This window comes from Rhynchophorus ferrugineus, unplaced genomic scaffold (assembly GCF_030347505.1).
Source record: "Rhynchophorus ferrugineus isolate W39M unplaced genomic scaffold, kcgeb_rfMv2 rfM2, whole genome shotgun sequence".
Lineage (NCBI taxonomy): Eukaryota > Metazoa > Arthropoda > Insecta > Coleoptera > Curculionidae > Rhynchophorus > Rhynchophorus ferrugineus.
This window is the reverse complement of record NW_027472581.1, coordinates 84949163-84965831: the sequence shown is the minus strand read 5'-3', so window position 1 is coordinate 84965831 and position 16669 is coordinate 84949163. Positions and strand designations below refer to the sequence as shown.

The window sequence follows — 16669 nt, the reverse complement described above, 5'->3', positions numbered from 1 at the left end:
TATTTTAACGAAGCCAAAATATCTTTAACTAAATTATATTATATGGTTTTATTGTCGTCTTTTTATTATCTTAGCATTTCCTAATATTTGAACGACAGTTTACATATGGCACAGGTCAAAGTTAGATGTTAACCTTACTATTTGAACGTCTTAGAACTCCATTCTTTTTGTTTGTTTAACCACTATTTGTATATTTTTAAAACACAAAGAATATTTTCATAAAGGTAAATATAAAAACCACTATATTATCTTTACTAGTTTTTTATTAAATTCGACAAAATACCTAAAATATATTAAGATTTATTTAACAATTTCAATTAATTAATTCAATAACAAATTAACAAAAACATTCAGTAAAATTTCAGAACAAGTAATTAAAATGAATAATAGATATTTTAACGAGGCCAACATATCTTTAACTAAATAGTTTTATATGATTTTATTGTCGTCTTTTTATTATCTTAGTGTTTCCTAACATTTGAACGACAGTTAGATGGCACAGGTCAAAGTTTTAACCTTACTATTTGAACATCTTAGAACACCATTATTTTAATTTGTTTAAACACTATTTGTATATTTCTAAAAGATAAAGAATATTTCCATAAAGGTAAATATAAAAACCACTATATTACCTTTACTAGCTTTTTGTTAAATTCGACAAAGTACCTAAAATATATTTATAAGTTTTATTTAAAAATTTCAATTAATTAATTCAATAAATCATAAAATCTGGCTTTAAGGCAGCCAAAAAATATAAAAATTGGGTACAATTATATTTAAAAATGTATGAATATTTTCCGACTAGCTTAAATACTTCACTGTGTTTGAAAAAACAAACTTAGAACCAATTCGCTAACTTCTTGTTCCTTTGGTGTAATCAATTTTCACCTGGCTGCCGCTGCAGACAGAACTGAGAGGAAAAACCCCTACACCCTCCGTTGCTACCCTTAGAACACAAATCAGCCCTCTTGAATTTCTGCGGTAGCATGATAATTGGACTCGATCAGTACGGGCCACCTCGGAGGTCTCCTAGGGCCCAACCCTTAGCCTCGGTAGGGTTTTCGTCAATGGCATAGTGACAGCTCGGTGCGAGATAAAGTTCGAAAACAGTTTCATATATGTATTAACAGATTGAACATTTGATAACGTACATATATTAGGTCTAGTCTAGTAAAAAGAAATCCATTATTTTTCCATTAGATGGTTTTAATAGATTATATTTCACGCTGTAAAAGTCTGATCAGTTTACAAGAAACTTGAAAATTCGTAGCAAAAATTATGTTTGATAGTTAAAAAATATATTATATTCCAGAAATTGCTGAGCTGAATATATGAATAATTACTATGGTTTTCATACTCTAACGCTCAATTATGAAAAATTTTGGATTCGTCCATTCCCTTCCGCTAATATCGATACCAAAGATACAAATTAAGAAAATAGGTGAGTGCTACCAACATTTCAGCACTGTTTCCATTGTCCAGGAAATAAAAAATGCTGAAAAAATCGTTTGCAGTCATTTGGGGAAGGCTGAATATAAATACAATCTGCATGATCAACAAGTTATAGAATAAAATGGCGAATATTTGATCTAAATCAAATAATTTCAGTTTCATACAAAAATAATATATTTCCTTTTGCGACGTATATTATATATGTACATTTATTTTTATAGTTTATTAAATTATATAGTAGTTTCAGTAAGAAAAGTTGTAATCTGTAAAATAAATATTTATTTCATAGGAAAACAAGGTTACAATTCAATTAACTTCCAATTCTAATAGACATAAAATATTACAAAGCAAGAACAAAATGTATTGAAATAATTACTTTCTGTAAATACAATAAAAAATAAAGCTTATAGGGGTTAAAAATCAGAGTGCAATACAACAGATGGATAATAAACGTCGTACTTTCAACTACAAATTAATACTTTGCGAAATAATCAAAATCAAATACCATAAAAAAATATATTACTTTATTGTATTTAAAAATAGTAATACTTAATCTACAAAATTAAAATATGAGAATAATAACAACTGATTTTAATAGTACTTAATACACTAAAAAACAGCAGGAAACAAATGATTTTTGCAAAAATAATTATATAATTCCTTGTTATGACTTCATAACGAAAATTCAATTATGTGGTATTTATATATATAGTTTAAGTAGGTTAACTAAGTGTCTACTTCGTTCAATAAAATGTCATTATTCATTTCAATTCATTCAGTGACTAACTCACAAAGAACTCTCACGTAAAACAACATAATTCTGTAACATATTATTTAAATTTAAGAACACAAAAATAACATCTATCAGTTATATTAATAAATTAGAACAGAAAGATATATAATATGATTACAAGAGTAGTATTAGTGCTAGCCATTATTTAAATATCGTTAAGTGTAAATCAACTATATAAATGAAAACTTCTTATAATTATTCTCATAATGGCATTATTTTCGTCAGTCGTAGTTCTTGACATTGAATGCGAACACTCAGTGTTTTATGGATGAATAGAACAAACCTAGTTTATTTAATTTATGCGTATGGTGAGATATAAGTTCTGAATGAAATCAGAATTTATTATAGTAATTACCTTTGGCACATATATGATCGCAGCAAATGCAATAATTTTTCTAAAATAATAAATATAAATATTTGTAAAATTGCATATATATTATAATTTTTGATTAATAAGTAATATACTAAATTAGAAGATATTTGTTTCATTTTATCACTATATTTCAAGACTTAATTTCAATATAAATCCGTTCAAAAAGTATTACAATTTCATCACAGCCAAAATGATGTTTAATATCTACACATATTTAAGTATAACAGTTTGAGAATATTATCGCCATTACAATTTTCAAGCAAAATGCACTATAAGAGGTACTAAACCAATTTGAACAAATATTTATAAAAAAAAACGAAAACTGAAAAAACAGTTTTGACAGCGAAATCTATCTACTTTAATAGATAAAAAAAGGTCCTTAGAAACATTATCTTATACTCATGTGGCAGTTGCCTAAAAGGGTCAATTAAAAATGAATTTCAAGAATATGCGCATGCCCAATTTAAACTAATCATAGATATCTGCATCAGGTATATTTGTTATATTGATCCTTTTTAGTGTACTTTATAATATTTTACTGTAATTTCAAACCTGTGAAAGCAACCTTCACCTTCTATTCGAAAAAAACAATTTATGTTTAGAAAAAAAAATGCTGCACATTTAAAATATATGTCTTACTATATCTATAACTATTTGTAGTAAAATGAAACAATAAACGAATTTACCGAAAGCTTCTACGTGTCCAGTAAACTTCGTTCTTGGTTCTGATTGATAGGGGTCCTCGAAAATTAGTCTCTCATCTACTGTCCTATTGAATTAGGAGAGAAAATAAATACCCCAGAGACAATTTTTGAGTTCAGCAGGTCTCCCCAGTCTGGTCCCAGGCGTAGGAGGAGGCTATATATACACGATACCGTCACTATATACGAAAACGGACACAAAGTTTGGAGTGCGGAACTTTTTTTTTTAATTTCGTTCATCAAAAAATTTGCATTTTTTCCGGCACGGCGAAATTAAAAGGTCCCTCGAGTCATTTGGGAATGGCAGAAACATGGCCCTTTTTGCAGAGGTGGTATTTCTTTTTCGCTATGTTAAAGTGGCTATTTTGGGAGCTGCAATTTCTTAATACTCTCAATATATAAGCTAAGTTATTAAAAGATCTTGGCATCTTTTATTTTATTGTTTATTACTTGGTTACCAGTCTTGTTCGACTCACCCACAATTTAGCTTAACTTAAATTGTAGTGTGTATCTTGTCTCTGGTGTAATAATGTTAATTTAGTAACACTGCTGTTTTTCTATTAAATTCTCTTCACTGCACAACAAAAGACCAAATGGTTCGATTATTTCAAGTATGTGTCTTGTTGTTTGCTTGGTGTTATCCACGAGTTGTAGAAATTCCATATTGACATGAGAATGAAGTTTCTCTTCATATGTTCTTGCGACTGCCTTAATTTTCAGTCGGTATATGTAGTAAGTAATCAGTCCTGTAGTATCTGCGTGCAGCTACAATATTCTCAAAACTTCGTTCTAGAAAACCTGAATTGTAATTATATTACTTGACACCGAACATTCCTATAATTGAATGTCCACTATTCAATTAAGAATTATGAAAATATCCCTAAAAATGAATGTCCATATTGATTTCAATACTCGCTTGTATAATAAGTATAATAGTATGTAATTTATTGTATAATGATAATTGGTATTTTCTTCCAATTAAGCAAGAAACTTCAGTCCTTTTTCTTTTTACGTATTTCTTCCGGTTATCGCTATATGGAAATATTATTTACCGTTATTGGCGCTTGTTGTGTGGTTGGTGATTTTGGTCCACTTATTTATATTGCCGCTTGTTTGTTATTATTTTTCTGATAGCAAGAAATGCAGTATCTTCAAGTACCATGAGCAAAGGTAGCTATCGTGATATATCACATTTGTATGTAGAGTAGGTAAAGATTTGATCATAATACACTTGCTTGTGGTAGACCTGCTTTAGTATCTTTTATTGTTGAATAAGCTTCCTTTCTTATCTCTAAAAAACTCTAGCTGTAATGTAAGATTTTAATAGTTCAGTGTGTTGTTTCAGTAACATTTTCTGTAGCTTATGAACAACAAGTCCGTTAGGCCATAACTTATCGAATGTTTGTACAATATCTAAGAATATAGCTGACCATACCTTTTTCCATTCATAGGCTTTTTCAATTACCTTTGTTAATTGTTGAATGCTTGTTAATAAACCCGAACTGGTGTGTTGGTATTAGGTCTTTTCTTTCTATAATTTTTGGTTCTGATATGTAAAGAAGAGTTTGTAATGGAGGTGCAATTTATAAATAGATATATCACAATTTATAACAATAAAAATAAGATTAATAATACAATGTTCGGTTTCATTTACTGGAAATAACTACGTAGTTAAAAACATGTATAAAACTAAAGAATAAAACTTATCCAACAGAGGTGTTAATTAATTTTAAATGTTGTAGCTAGTAACTATAATGAATAATTAGCTATTATTGTTTACCATTTTCGGATATGTTGTTGTTCGATTACGCGATGATAATATAAATATATAATAATAATATATATATATGAAATATATAAATATATAAATATATATATATATATATATATATATATATATATATATATAAATATATAATATATATATATATATATATATAAAATATATAAAAAATATATAAATATATATTATAGATATAAAATAATCAAGAGGTGTTAAGAGCTTCTCGGGATGATGTACAATGTACAAATACAAACTGATAGACCAGATCACCTTGACAAAATCTTAGATATATAGAATATGAAACCAAGGGAATACAAAATGATAATAAACAAAAACTAAACGAAATTCATGTTGGTGGTATGAAAAAAAACAAGCAAATGCATATAAATATCTTTCTATAGAAGTTGAATGTAACAGAAGCCAAAGGAATGAAATTAATACCAGAATTGGAAAACCCTCAAATTTGTATTTCGATATAAATAATAAATTGATTAGCGAAAAATAACTTTGAAGTAAAGCGGAAATGAATGTGTACAAAGCAATATCTAAAGCAACCTTAACACTTGGTTGTAAGACGTGGGGTGCATTAGTCTCATTCTCAAGCCTGGATAAAAACAAGTTACAATCAGTACAAATAAAATCAGAAAACTGTAAAGACATAACAAAACACACTGAATAATGAGTCGATCTAGATAACTCAGTTCCTGAAGACACTAAGAGCATATGGATAATACGTGACAGGTAAAATGTAACAGGAAGGCCTGGATGGAGAGATATAAGACCAAAGGGTGACATAACAAAAACCTGGGATGAATATATTAGAAAGCTACTGCAGAAGAAACGGAACAAAGTACACCAAATATGTACATGGAGCACGAGAAAACAAACACTAAATACTACAGATCCACACTATCTAAAATAAATTAACGTAAAAATCAATAAATTAATACATTTTGGAATGGTTAGGATTCATTTCAGAATAAATGTTTCATATAGTTTCAATTCCCACAATTTGTTACATTTGAATATTTTAATTGGATCAAGAAGAGGGAAGGATCACTTGCTGAAAATTTACTCTTCTGGAGTAGAGATATGAAGCACCACTCTAGTAGAATTTTTAGATATCTAGACCAACTCAGATGGAATCTAACAGAAGACAACTTTGGGAGCTTTGGGAGGTGAAAATAGAGTATTATCAGGACCTTAACACCACTAACGTCAGCAGGCGCAACTTAGGCTTATTATCGGGTCTTAGAATTGGTCACTGCAGACTACCTCATGAGTTTCTCATTAAGGGAGGAAGGTCACCTCCATTGTGCGTCGAATGTGATTCCTCACTGTCAACCAAACATATACCAATCGTATACCGAAGATATAACTAGCAGGGACGGTTGGTCAACCTGGGAAAGACGATGGACCAATGTCTTATGCTGGAGAGAGAATCTGGACAAGCTGATTAATTTTCTAACCGTAATAAGATTATTACCATATAGTAGTGTGCATCTATGTAATATCATGCATGTTCGTTTGAAATTTGTATCTTGTATCCTTATCACTGTCATGGGTTATGCGACCATTATACTGTAGCATTTATATATTCATGTATCTTTATGCTTTTACAATTTTGCTTGTTATCTTGCAATATATTCGTAATAACATTGTATACTTTAACTGATACAGTAAATGTGTTCTATATCTACAAATAGATCCTAAACAGTCCCGAAAGCTTATGGGCATAATATACAAATAAATAAAATATCAATTGGTAAAAAATACTACTATTATTTAAAGTTAAGAGAGGAGATCATGAAATGGTGTTTTAATCAGGCTGTCCCCAGCCTTTCTGCAACTAGTCCTTTCGAATCCTAGAAGGGGCCGTTCTCCATTGTTCATGCGATATAAAAAACGGCATCAGGTGGCGCATCAGACTCACTCCCTTATAAAATACACCTCCCGTACCATTCCCAGATACTAAATAAGGTCTCATACGCGGCCGCCTTGTCATTTTATTATTACGTCGCGTCCATATAACAATTTTTCATTGACTAGCTTTAGCATACGCGCCATTCGAGAGAGAGAGAATAGATGGAAACTTTTATGGCGAAACGTTATGGGAAACACGTACTTTTTCCATATTTCTTCGCGAGCGACCGAAAGTGATAGGGGGGCGGGGTCGGAGGGCGACAGGGGAGCGACCAGATGTGTAAGAAAATCAGGAAAAACGAAAAATATTCGATCGTTTCGAATCGGGGGTGATTACTAACAAATTGAATGGTTTTTTTTCTTCGAGAGCACCGATAGGGAATTTATTTATTTGAGGTTATATTTTTATTAAATAAATACGAACGAAAATAATTTTGAAATTTAAAACTTTTTTCTTTCTTCAGTATTTTTTTTAATATATATATATATATATATATATATATATATATTATATATATTAAAATCTCCTTTTATCAACTATGGGTTTATCTGGACTGAACCTACGGGTTAACGTGGCTTCCGAACCACGATCCTCGGCATTAAGCCTACCGACTGGCGAGTGACCAACTTAGAAATCATCCCAGAAGACATCCGATCTTACCCAGTCTGTTTACTGGTGTGACTGGTATCATTTTTCTTGTCGGATTTTACACTCTTGCCTAGGACAGTCACAAATATTAAACAATCACGAATAAAAAAATACTACAGTGGGCAGGTAATTATTTGGTTGAACGAAAATTACATTTATAATTATAGTACTTGCTTATATTTTAATCAACTACATCTATAAGTGAAAATGTTAAGTATCGATGTAAACCACTATTAAGGAAAGTAACCTGACTCTTAATTTCGATGGTTTTGGCATTTACTTACATAAAATAATAGATTTCCATTTAGAATTATTGAGCTATTCAGGAAATGCAGCTGATTGTGATAATTAATTTTCGATATTTACTGCATATGTTGATTGATTAGGAGAAAGCTGTCACCGAAGATAGATCATATTCCAATGTTGGTTTTAGTTTGGATGCATTGGACAATAAATTGCATTGATTATTCGACAAAAACCCAAAAAAAAGAAATGCCTACCAAACGAATTGATTGATAATGATATTTCCGTGACTTATTATCACTATTCTTGTGAAAAACTGCAACAATTCCAAGTCATCGGTTAGTCTAGCTCCAGGTCGACAGAGAACTTGGTATCCATAAAGTCTAGGATGGATAAACTTGATGACCACTTGCTCAGATCGATGCAGCATTATCTAGATAGAAAACTGTTTTAAAATTCCGAAATTTAAAATGAGTCGATGATTCGATCGCTGCTAAACCAACATAACCTTTTCCACACGATATAAACGTATTTTCAGAATGAGAGGAAAAAGTTGTAGAACACACTAGAATATATATATATATATATATATATATATATATATAGAGTGAGCCATAACTTGCAAATGAAGATCTCACGAATGAATATTCAATGAAATTTGCAACCATTTCTTGCCAAACTACTTTGTTTTAACTCTGCTAGAAGAAGCATCGAATTTCTGGGCGAAAATTATTTTTTTGAGATATTATAACAAATCTGAAAGCCAGGCTCATAGACTACGGTGGCTCGTCAACAATTATTCTTTTCTAAATCACTTTAATTCGAAATATTTGTACGGAGACTGGGTTATGGGTGTTTATTTACACTTAAAAAAACACTCTTAGTATTGGAATGTAATGTTTAAAAAAATAAACGTGAATTTTGATAATAATAAGACTTTACATTTTTGAATCTATGTACCTAGATAAATTAGTTGTTAAAGAAATTAACATGAAAAAACTATTGGTCATGATTGTCCATAATTCTTAATAATCCTGGTCAAAAATTGAGCAATCTGACACGAGCATCGGTAAAGCTTGAAGATGTACTACAGTCATATTCACACGAACTTAATTAACACGTCAACGTACTCACGAACGCTATTTAAAACTAAGGAACACAGCGAAGAACAATTACGCCCTTTTTACGCTATATAAAATCGTCTTCTTCGTTTTTTCAGGATTGTATTTAACGACAAGACTTGATATGAAATGCCAGAAGCAGTTAGTAGCAAAGAATCTTATAAAAATTCTATTTTCTACATAGTAGTCATAGTAATCCAATGTCAAATAGAAATATTATTTAATTGTACATTGGTATAATATTTGTAGAGCAATGAGCTAAATGATACATAATCTCTGCATATCTAACTACCAAAAGAAAACTGCGAATTGATTTAGCCCGAGAAATAGTGAAAATTGGAACATAATTATATGAATAAAATCGATTTAATGATTATTGCAAGTAATATTAAATAGTGTAATAGTTTATTCTGAAAGCAGTGTGTTAGTATGATGTTTTTAAAAACATTACCGAAAAATATTCGTAAACGCATATTTCTATACCCGTAGAGAAACACCATACCGCATTCAATAAACTATAAGTTCCTTAACGATAAAATACCACGACATGCACTATTAATATATTGACAGTATTCAAATCCTACCTTTCCAACTCCAGAAATCTCCTTTACCCCAATTCGCCTCAGTAAAGCGGGCGGTACCGGAGGCGGACATTTCTGCAAAGCACCGCAGAAGCCTCCAGGATCCACTTCGTCTGAATTGTAACGTTTCCGTCGATGTGGCGAGGAGAGATTTAGCTTTTGGGCGGCCCTGAAAATAAAAACGAAAAATGATCACGAAATTGTCTAAAACGTTATACGTTAAATATAATCAGAAAACGCCTTTTCTACGACATAGTGTTGTAAATGTACATACAAATGAAATGGGAAAGGGCTTCAAATACAAAATCTCTTAAATGACTTTGAAATACCATTTTATTTTAAAGTACGAAACAATACTGAGAGCTATTATCTACTATATCAAAACACCTTTACAGATCCATATTTAAACATCCCGCTTGTTTACTATTCAATCTTAAGACATAATTTAAACAATTCCTCAAATTACAATGCAGTAACAGTCGCACAATATGACATATATCCTTCATTGCTGCTGGCACCCCGCCCCTGTTCAACATGTGGGATTATATTTCTGGGTATTTTGTAAACTTTTATTCCACGATGTAAAATTCGACGTGCCTCAAGGTCGTTACATCTTATTTCTTAAATTCCCATCTTGTCCATATTTGTTATAACGGATCTTCTACAGTAGATCATATCTAGTACATGTATCTTTTATCACTTCTTGACAATACCATCGCCACGAAATTAAATGACTGTGAATTCCTACACTTGTACACTTCTATTTTAGTTTTGCTTAATATTAAATTTATTAATTAATATGCTGTTTATAATGCATTACAAAATCATGATTTTTCCCATTCTGTCATTGATTTTATCATCTCAAGCCTTTTTGGCTTCCATTACTGTTGATTTCTATACCTAGATATTTAAATGAACTTGCTTGTTCTATTTTAACATCCTTAATTTAAATATTAATCATTACTGGCTCTCCCTTTACCTAGACTCTCCTTTGTCTTTAATTTCACAAGTATATATCGCAAGTATTTTGGACCTGAGCAACCAAAAGCTGTTTATAAAGTAATTTATTCGCTAATTTACTATTTTTGTTTACTAAAGGCCATTTATTGAATTAAATAGTATAAATCAGACATAAAGAGACGTTGAACTAAAACTTTTTCACATCATGCTTCTAAAATCTTTGGTTTCGATTTTCCCAATATATTGGTCCAGCCGTTCACCTTGCTCGTGCCATCCAAATTTTGTAGAAAAAATCAGGATGTGAATGTGGAAAATGTATCTCGGGACATTGGAGCTACTAGTTTGTATAGTTTGTGGTAATTTTTTTTACTTCTGGTTGTCGAGAAAGTTGTGAATAACCCTTCGAAACGATGCTTTTGCTGCTGCATCATCAGACATTAAACATTTTGTAATCTTTGCGTCTGCCATTAGTTTTCGAATAACAGGTCCGACAAATATTCCTTCTTTGAAACCTACGTATAATACACTGAACTGATTTCGACGTATGCCAGGATATAAATGCAATTTTGTTTAAATTTATACCGATGAAATCCATCGATCGAAGATAGCAATCATCTACATGGTTTTTCAGTGCTCTCATAACGTTGGAACAAAAAAAGTAAAAGTATACATATTCACCAAGTGACCACATGTACAACTTCGCTCCTTAAACGTTAGAAAACACTTTCGATACCTATAGTTTGTCAATGTTTGCTACAGTAAGGCCAAAATACTACAAAAACGCATCTTTGAGTGCATTCGTCATGATCTTTTTCACATTTATCGAGTATATAATTCCCATCTACCTAACAAAAACACTTTGAAATGACTTTGCCACATTTCAAGAAAGACAAGTTCCAAATGATGTTTAATGCAACGTCGTCAGTGACACCCGTTATAAGAGCGCAGTGCTGCTACCATATGCGAAAACTAGAACTAATCTTGACACACAGGTTGATGATCTGAGTTCTCAGCATCAAATTACTCTCTTAGAATCGTTCTCATATGCTCGGATCTAAAAGTTGACCGGAATTTTTAAACTAGTGTTTATTATTCTGTAGGTGTTCTGGTCTATCAGATGTTATTTATTTTTTTCTATATTTTTACACACTACTGTAAAACGTTGTACCAATTTTTAATAAAATAATAAACAGATTCTATGAATATATTCGTAAAGTTTCGATTACAATTCGCACAGACGTTCCCCATTCCGTCGTCAGCACGTTCCTGATTGATCGAGATCCGGTAAAAAATCTCCATATAACAATTCCTGCCCGTTCATAGTCCGTAAATATTTCATATCGGTTCTTGTTGAATATTTCGGTTAATATCTGAACGTATTTCCGCCCCATCATTCTTTCAAGCCCGACGATGGTCTGACAGTTCTCCCCGCTGAAATTTCAGGCTCCCGCCCCCCTCCGGCTCACGTCGACGATGACGATGAAGCGAAAGAGTTCTTCTCTTTTCTTCTCTTAAGAAAACTAGTTTCATGAAGTTTTTTCATTAATAGTTGCCCCTCCTCCCGCCCCTGTTTTCTGTTTCCGTGTACGTGCCTATTAAGAAATATTAATTTGTTTATGAGAAACTTGTCCAGAAAAATAACATGTTTGTCAAGTAATTTTTTAATTTGTGTTAAAATGTTGTTGACGTTTATTATAATGGTCGATAACTAAATAGATGATAGAGTAATTTACTTCCAGAGACTGTAAATAAATTTTGAGGGATTAATTTGCAAACTCTAAGCTCTCCTTGGCCAGAAAGCACTTAATAATAAATATGTATTATGCTACAATAGTACACTGCCCTTTTTTAGTCCAATGCTAATAGCTACCGGTGATGTTACCATGTTGCAATATAGTATAATAGCTACTCCTTCTGACGATACTGCCATGATAGTTATTAAAACCAAGACGAAGCAATAGTAAAATTGCAAATGTCAGTAAGCAAAATTAATAATGGAAAATCAGTAACAGCCCTCTCAGAATGTTTAAAATTCCAGTGCTATATACTAACGCCTTAAAATGTTTAGGAACGATATATTGAAGGTAACGAAGCTGTACTGGAGGTTCGTGTAACGAAGAAGAAATAAGAACTGGATATTAAATTTGGAAGTATGCATTGGCTATTCAAAAGCCTTGTCAACACATCACAAAGTACAGCTGTATAAGCAAATGCTTAAGTCCATGTAATCTGGACATAATTTGGCGGTTTCAGAACAAAGTATTGAAGAATACGTGGTAGGAATAGTGACCTCCATAGAGATTTGGAAATGTAGACCATAAAGCACACAATCAAAAAAGACTTCACCATGTAAATGTTGGGGAAATTCGGCTTTTGACTTTTTAACTGATGTAGTGTAATGTTAGTGCAAAAGCAGAGCATAGAAGTAATGTATAACCATGGCCCAACAAGTTGATGGAAGATATTTTATAGTGAAAACCTTTAGTTTTTTGAGAATTGCAAGTCTTATTGGCTTTAGTAATATGCATATCACAATAAAAATCAAGAATAAGATATTGCAAATACAGATAAGATAGATATTACAATGCGAAGAAGAATATTAAGTGCTTATTTGTCTTATATGGATAGACTAGTTTGTTTAACACACAAAATTAAGGCATGGAAAGGGTTGTAAATATATAACTAATAAACTAATAACAAACTTATTTCATATATTATAAAAGTTGAAAAGCGTTAAAAGTATCTAAGTCCAAATATTAATAATGTGACAGTTTTAGTCTTTTAATACTACCAAATGATCAGTGTTTCAAACGTATGTTTGTGATTACTTATCAAACAAGGAACTACCTAATCACGATAGTAACCAGACTAGGAAGAATAGGTATTTTGTTTCATGCTTTCCATGTCGTTCGTGTTTCAATTGCTAAACATATTTCTAGACAAAATATATAAAAATATGCTATATATAAATATGCACTTCCACAAGGTTAATTGGAAACATCATGCTAGACAAAAATCAGAGCAGATTATACTCAAAATCAAACAACTATAATGGTTAATCGGAAGATACTATCAACTTCCCATCCAATCAATCCAACACTCCCATAACAAAGTTCTACCATTAATTACCAATACGTATCGCTACGCAATCAACGAAGAGCTGTACCATGACCTCGAAATCAAATGGATATACGAATTGATAGAAGATCTCGCCTCAAAATGTCAAATAAGGTTAGACTAGACAATACACAGGAAATCATAAAAGATCAAGCTATTAATAGTGAAAGGTTGATACCTAAATATATGTATTGTTAAGTAATTTAAAACAATTCAGGGCGTGATCTTAGAATATAATTTATATTAGATATATTATTAGTAGCATATTTAGTATATGTTATCGTTTAAATTTTATTTGATATAAAATCCAACAAGACAAGCCCATAAATAAACAGAAGCGAAAGTTTCTCTCGAGAGAAACGAAAGCGAAACAAAGAAAAACAGCCGGAGATGCACTAGAAAAAAGTCTCAAAAACCCGTCGACCACCCCCCTCCCCTCTTCACCGGCACCGGTCCAAATCTCCCCCCTGACGTCTTGACTAATGTCGCTGGCACCTTGTGTAATCTGGTCGTGCTTTCAGTTGGCAGGACGTGGCAAAAACTGGGCCTTTCCTTCCATTTGTGCTACACCGAGAACGTATAATTCAGGGGTGAGTTGACAGGCCGGTTCTCGTTTTCGACGGCGCCACTGGCAAAAAATTCCGACACGGCAAAAATGTAACAAGTAAATTCGAACGGGAAGTGCGATAGGGAGGGCTCGTTCCTTAGCCGACAATAAAAAAATTGATAAATAATGGATGCTCGTTGTGCGAGCTACGTCAGTCACAACGAATAACACGAGTTGAACGAATTATGGTATAAATATCGATTGACGGTATTAGCAGAAAACATATAAAGCAGGAAAAGTTAAAACATATAGCCTATTCAATGTAACAGTGAACTTACGTCATCAATATATAAATTGTATATTCGTTTTAGAGTCACACACTATATTTTTCTTCTCATTTTATTCTATTTAAAATGGATTAGATGAACATTAGTATGGACACGTTCACTGAAATATCTCAAACTATGAAAAATATAGTAGTATTTTTAATATAAACATAATTTAATACAATTACTTCAGAGGCAACCGTTAATCTGAGAAGTATTCATGGAAATTTTAGAAATATGCAGCTCTTTAAAGGATGTAAAGCATTCTTACAATTTCTTACAACATAGATTGTAATATAGAATTTAAATGGTGTAAAGGTAACAGCACGAAGAGGAATTTCCAGACATTGCTTCTAAAATAAAACAATTTCTAAAAGCTTATAATAAAATTAAGGAAGATTTATTATTTCAACATGCATATTTAGATGAATGAACATGGATATTTCAGAATGGGACACATATACCCGATGGTCACTCCTGAAAAGATGGAACAAGGTAAAAGTTGAAACAAATATTGATTATTGATTATGTTTTATTAGTCATAACATTAATTAATAGTTCATTGCAGCTTTATTTTTCTTCATGCTGCAAACAGAAATGATTGATAATCCCTTCGATTTGGATGAACTGGACACATTAATCGTAAACAAACAGCTTAGTTATTCACTTGGATGAAACTTTCTGAATATGGGATTATGATTCAATGCTGACAATTTCCAAAACAGAGTGAGAGTCGAAACTGTTAAAGATGAATATATAGTTAATATACGATAATTCTAAGAAATTTTATTGTAGAGTGTGAAGGATTTATGTGCACAAATATGTATGTAATTGTTCAGAATATACATGGGCGTTTGATTAAAATGTATCAGGAGAGAAAACATACTAACTCTTTTGCAGATATGGTAAATACGTTAAGGAGAATGCAGTGGTTAAATCTAGTTTTATCAATAAATAAGGGGAATGGATAAACTAAGGGAAAATAAACAATAAATAAAAATTATATCAGAATCACTTTACAAGGAAATGCTGTACCAAAAGAAATAAGAACTAAGCGTAAAATATTTGGATTTGGCCTCCGGGGAGTACCACTACATAAAACAATGCGCCTGTAACTCTAAATCATAAGTGAAAAAGAACAAAATAAATGTAAAATAAATAAAACACAAATCTAACCTATAAACCTTTATAACTGTATAATTAATGGTAGTTTTAAGTCCTTCAATAATATATGCATTAGCTGTTCTGTATTATTAGAATAAAGTATATTTTATAACAGTATTTTTTATTTAATAATATAATTTTAAAAAATTTCGCATTTTTAATAGTTTAATTATATTATTTAGATTAGAATTTTGCTACATATCAAAACCAAAATGAACAAAAACTAAGAGATGATGCGGTAACATTGACACGTTTTGACGCCATCAATTGAAGTGACGTGAGTTCACTGTATTATTGAACTATATATTCAAATATATGACCATAGTGTTGTTAGCCATCATCAACAGTTATTAAAACTTGAATTAAATAGTAAAATTTTCAAGTGATAATTTTTAACAATCTCTTAACCATGTAGTCAATGAAGAGCTAAGGAAGGAGTATCAAGTCAGTTCCACCAAATACAGATCATTAGTTTGGATCCATGGATATCAAGCTTTGCCATTAATGTTGATTCATGATCAGGTGGTCCTCATAATGTTTAACTATGGATTTATAGATGTTTAACTATGGATATTTAATGGGACCACTTATCATCACCAGTAACAATACAAAAACTCTTTAGGATATTACCGTTGAAGCATTTAACACATGACCAAAAGCCTTTCAAGGTTTCTGGGCTCCAGTTCATACGGCATAAAAATTCCAAAATTTCAATTCCCCATTCCCATGTTCACCAAGCGATTGGAAATAGTTTCTTGTGTTAGTTTCAATAATTCTACATATTTTATCGCGTTTTATATAGATTATTATCGAGTAATGACTTCAAATATTCAACTTCTAATTGTGTTGGTTGCCCTTTGTCTTAGGTATCAAAATTACCACTTTTAAGACATCAAAACCATTAATCACATTTTGAAAACGATACAGCATGTTTGC

The 16669-nt window shown here is 31.4% G+C and overlaps 1 protein-coding gene across 1 annotated transcript in view; it reads right to left on the bottom strand.

Moving 5' to 3' along the window:
* Positions 1–16669, bottom strand: part of LOC143191537 (kinesin-like protein CG14535) — a 660599-nt gene that overhangs the window by 182553 nt on the left and 461377 nt on the right. The window contains exon 7 of the mRNA XM_076396712.1: positions 9623–9788. Within this exon, the coding sequence (XP_076252827.1) occupies positions 9623–9788 (166 nt within the window). The remainder of the gene's footprint in view (positions 1–9622; positions 9789–16669) is intronic.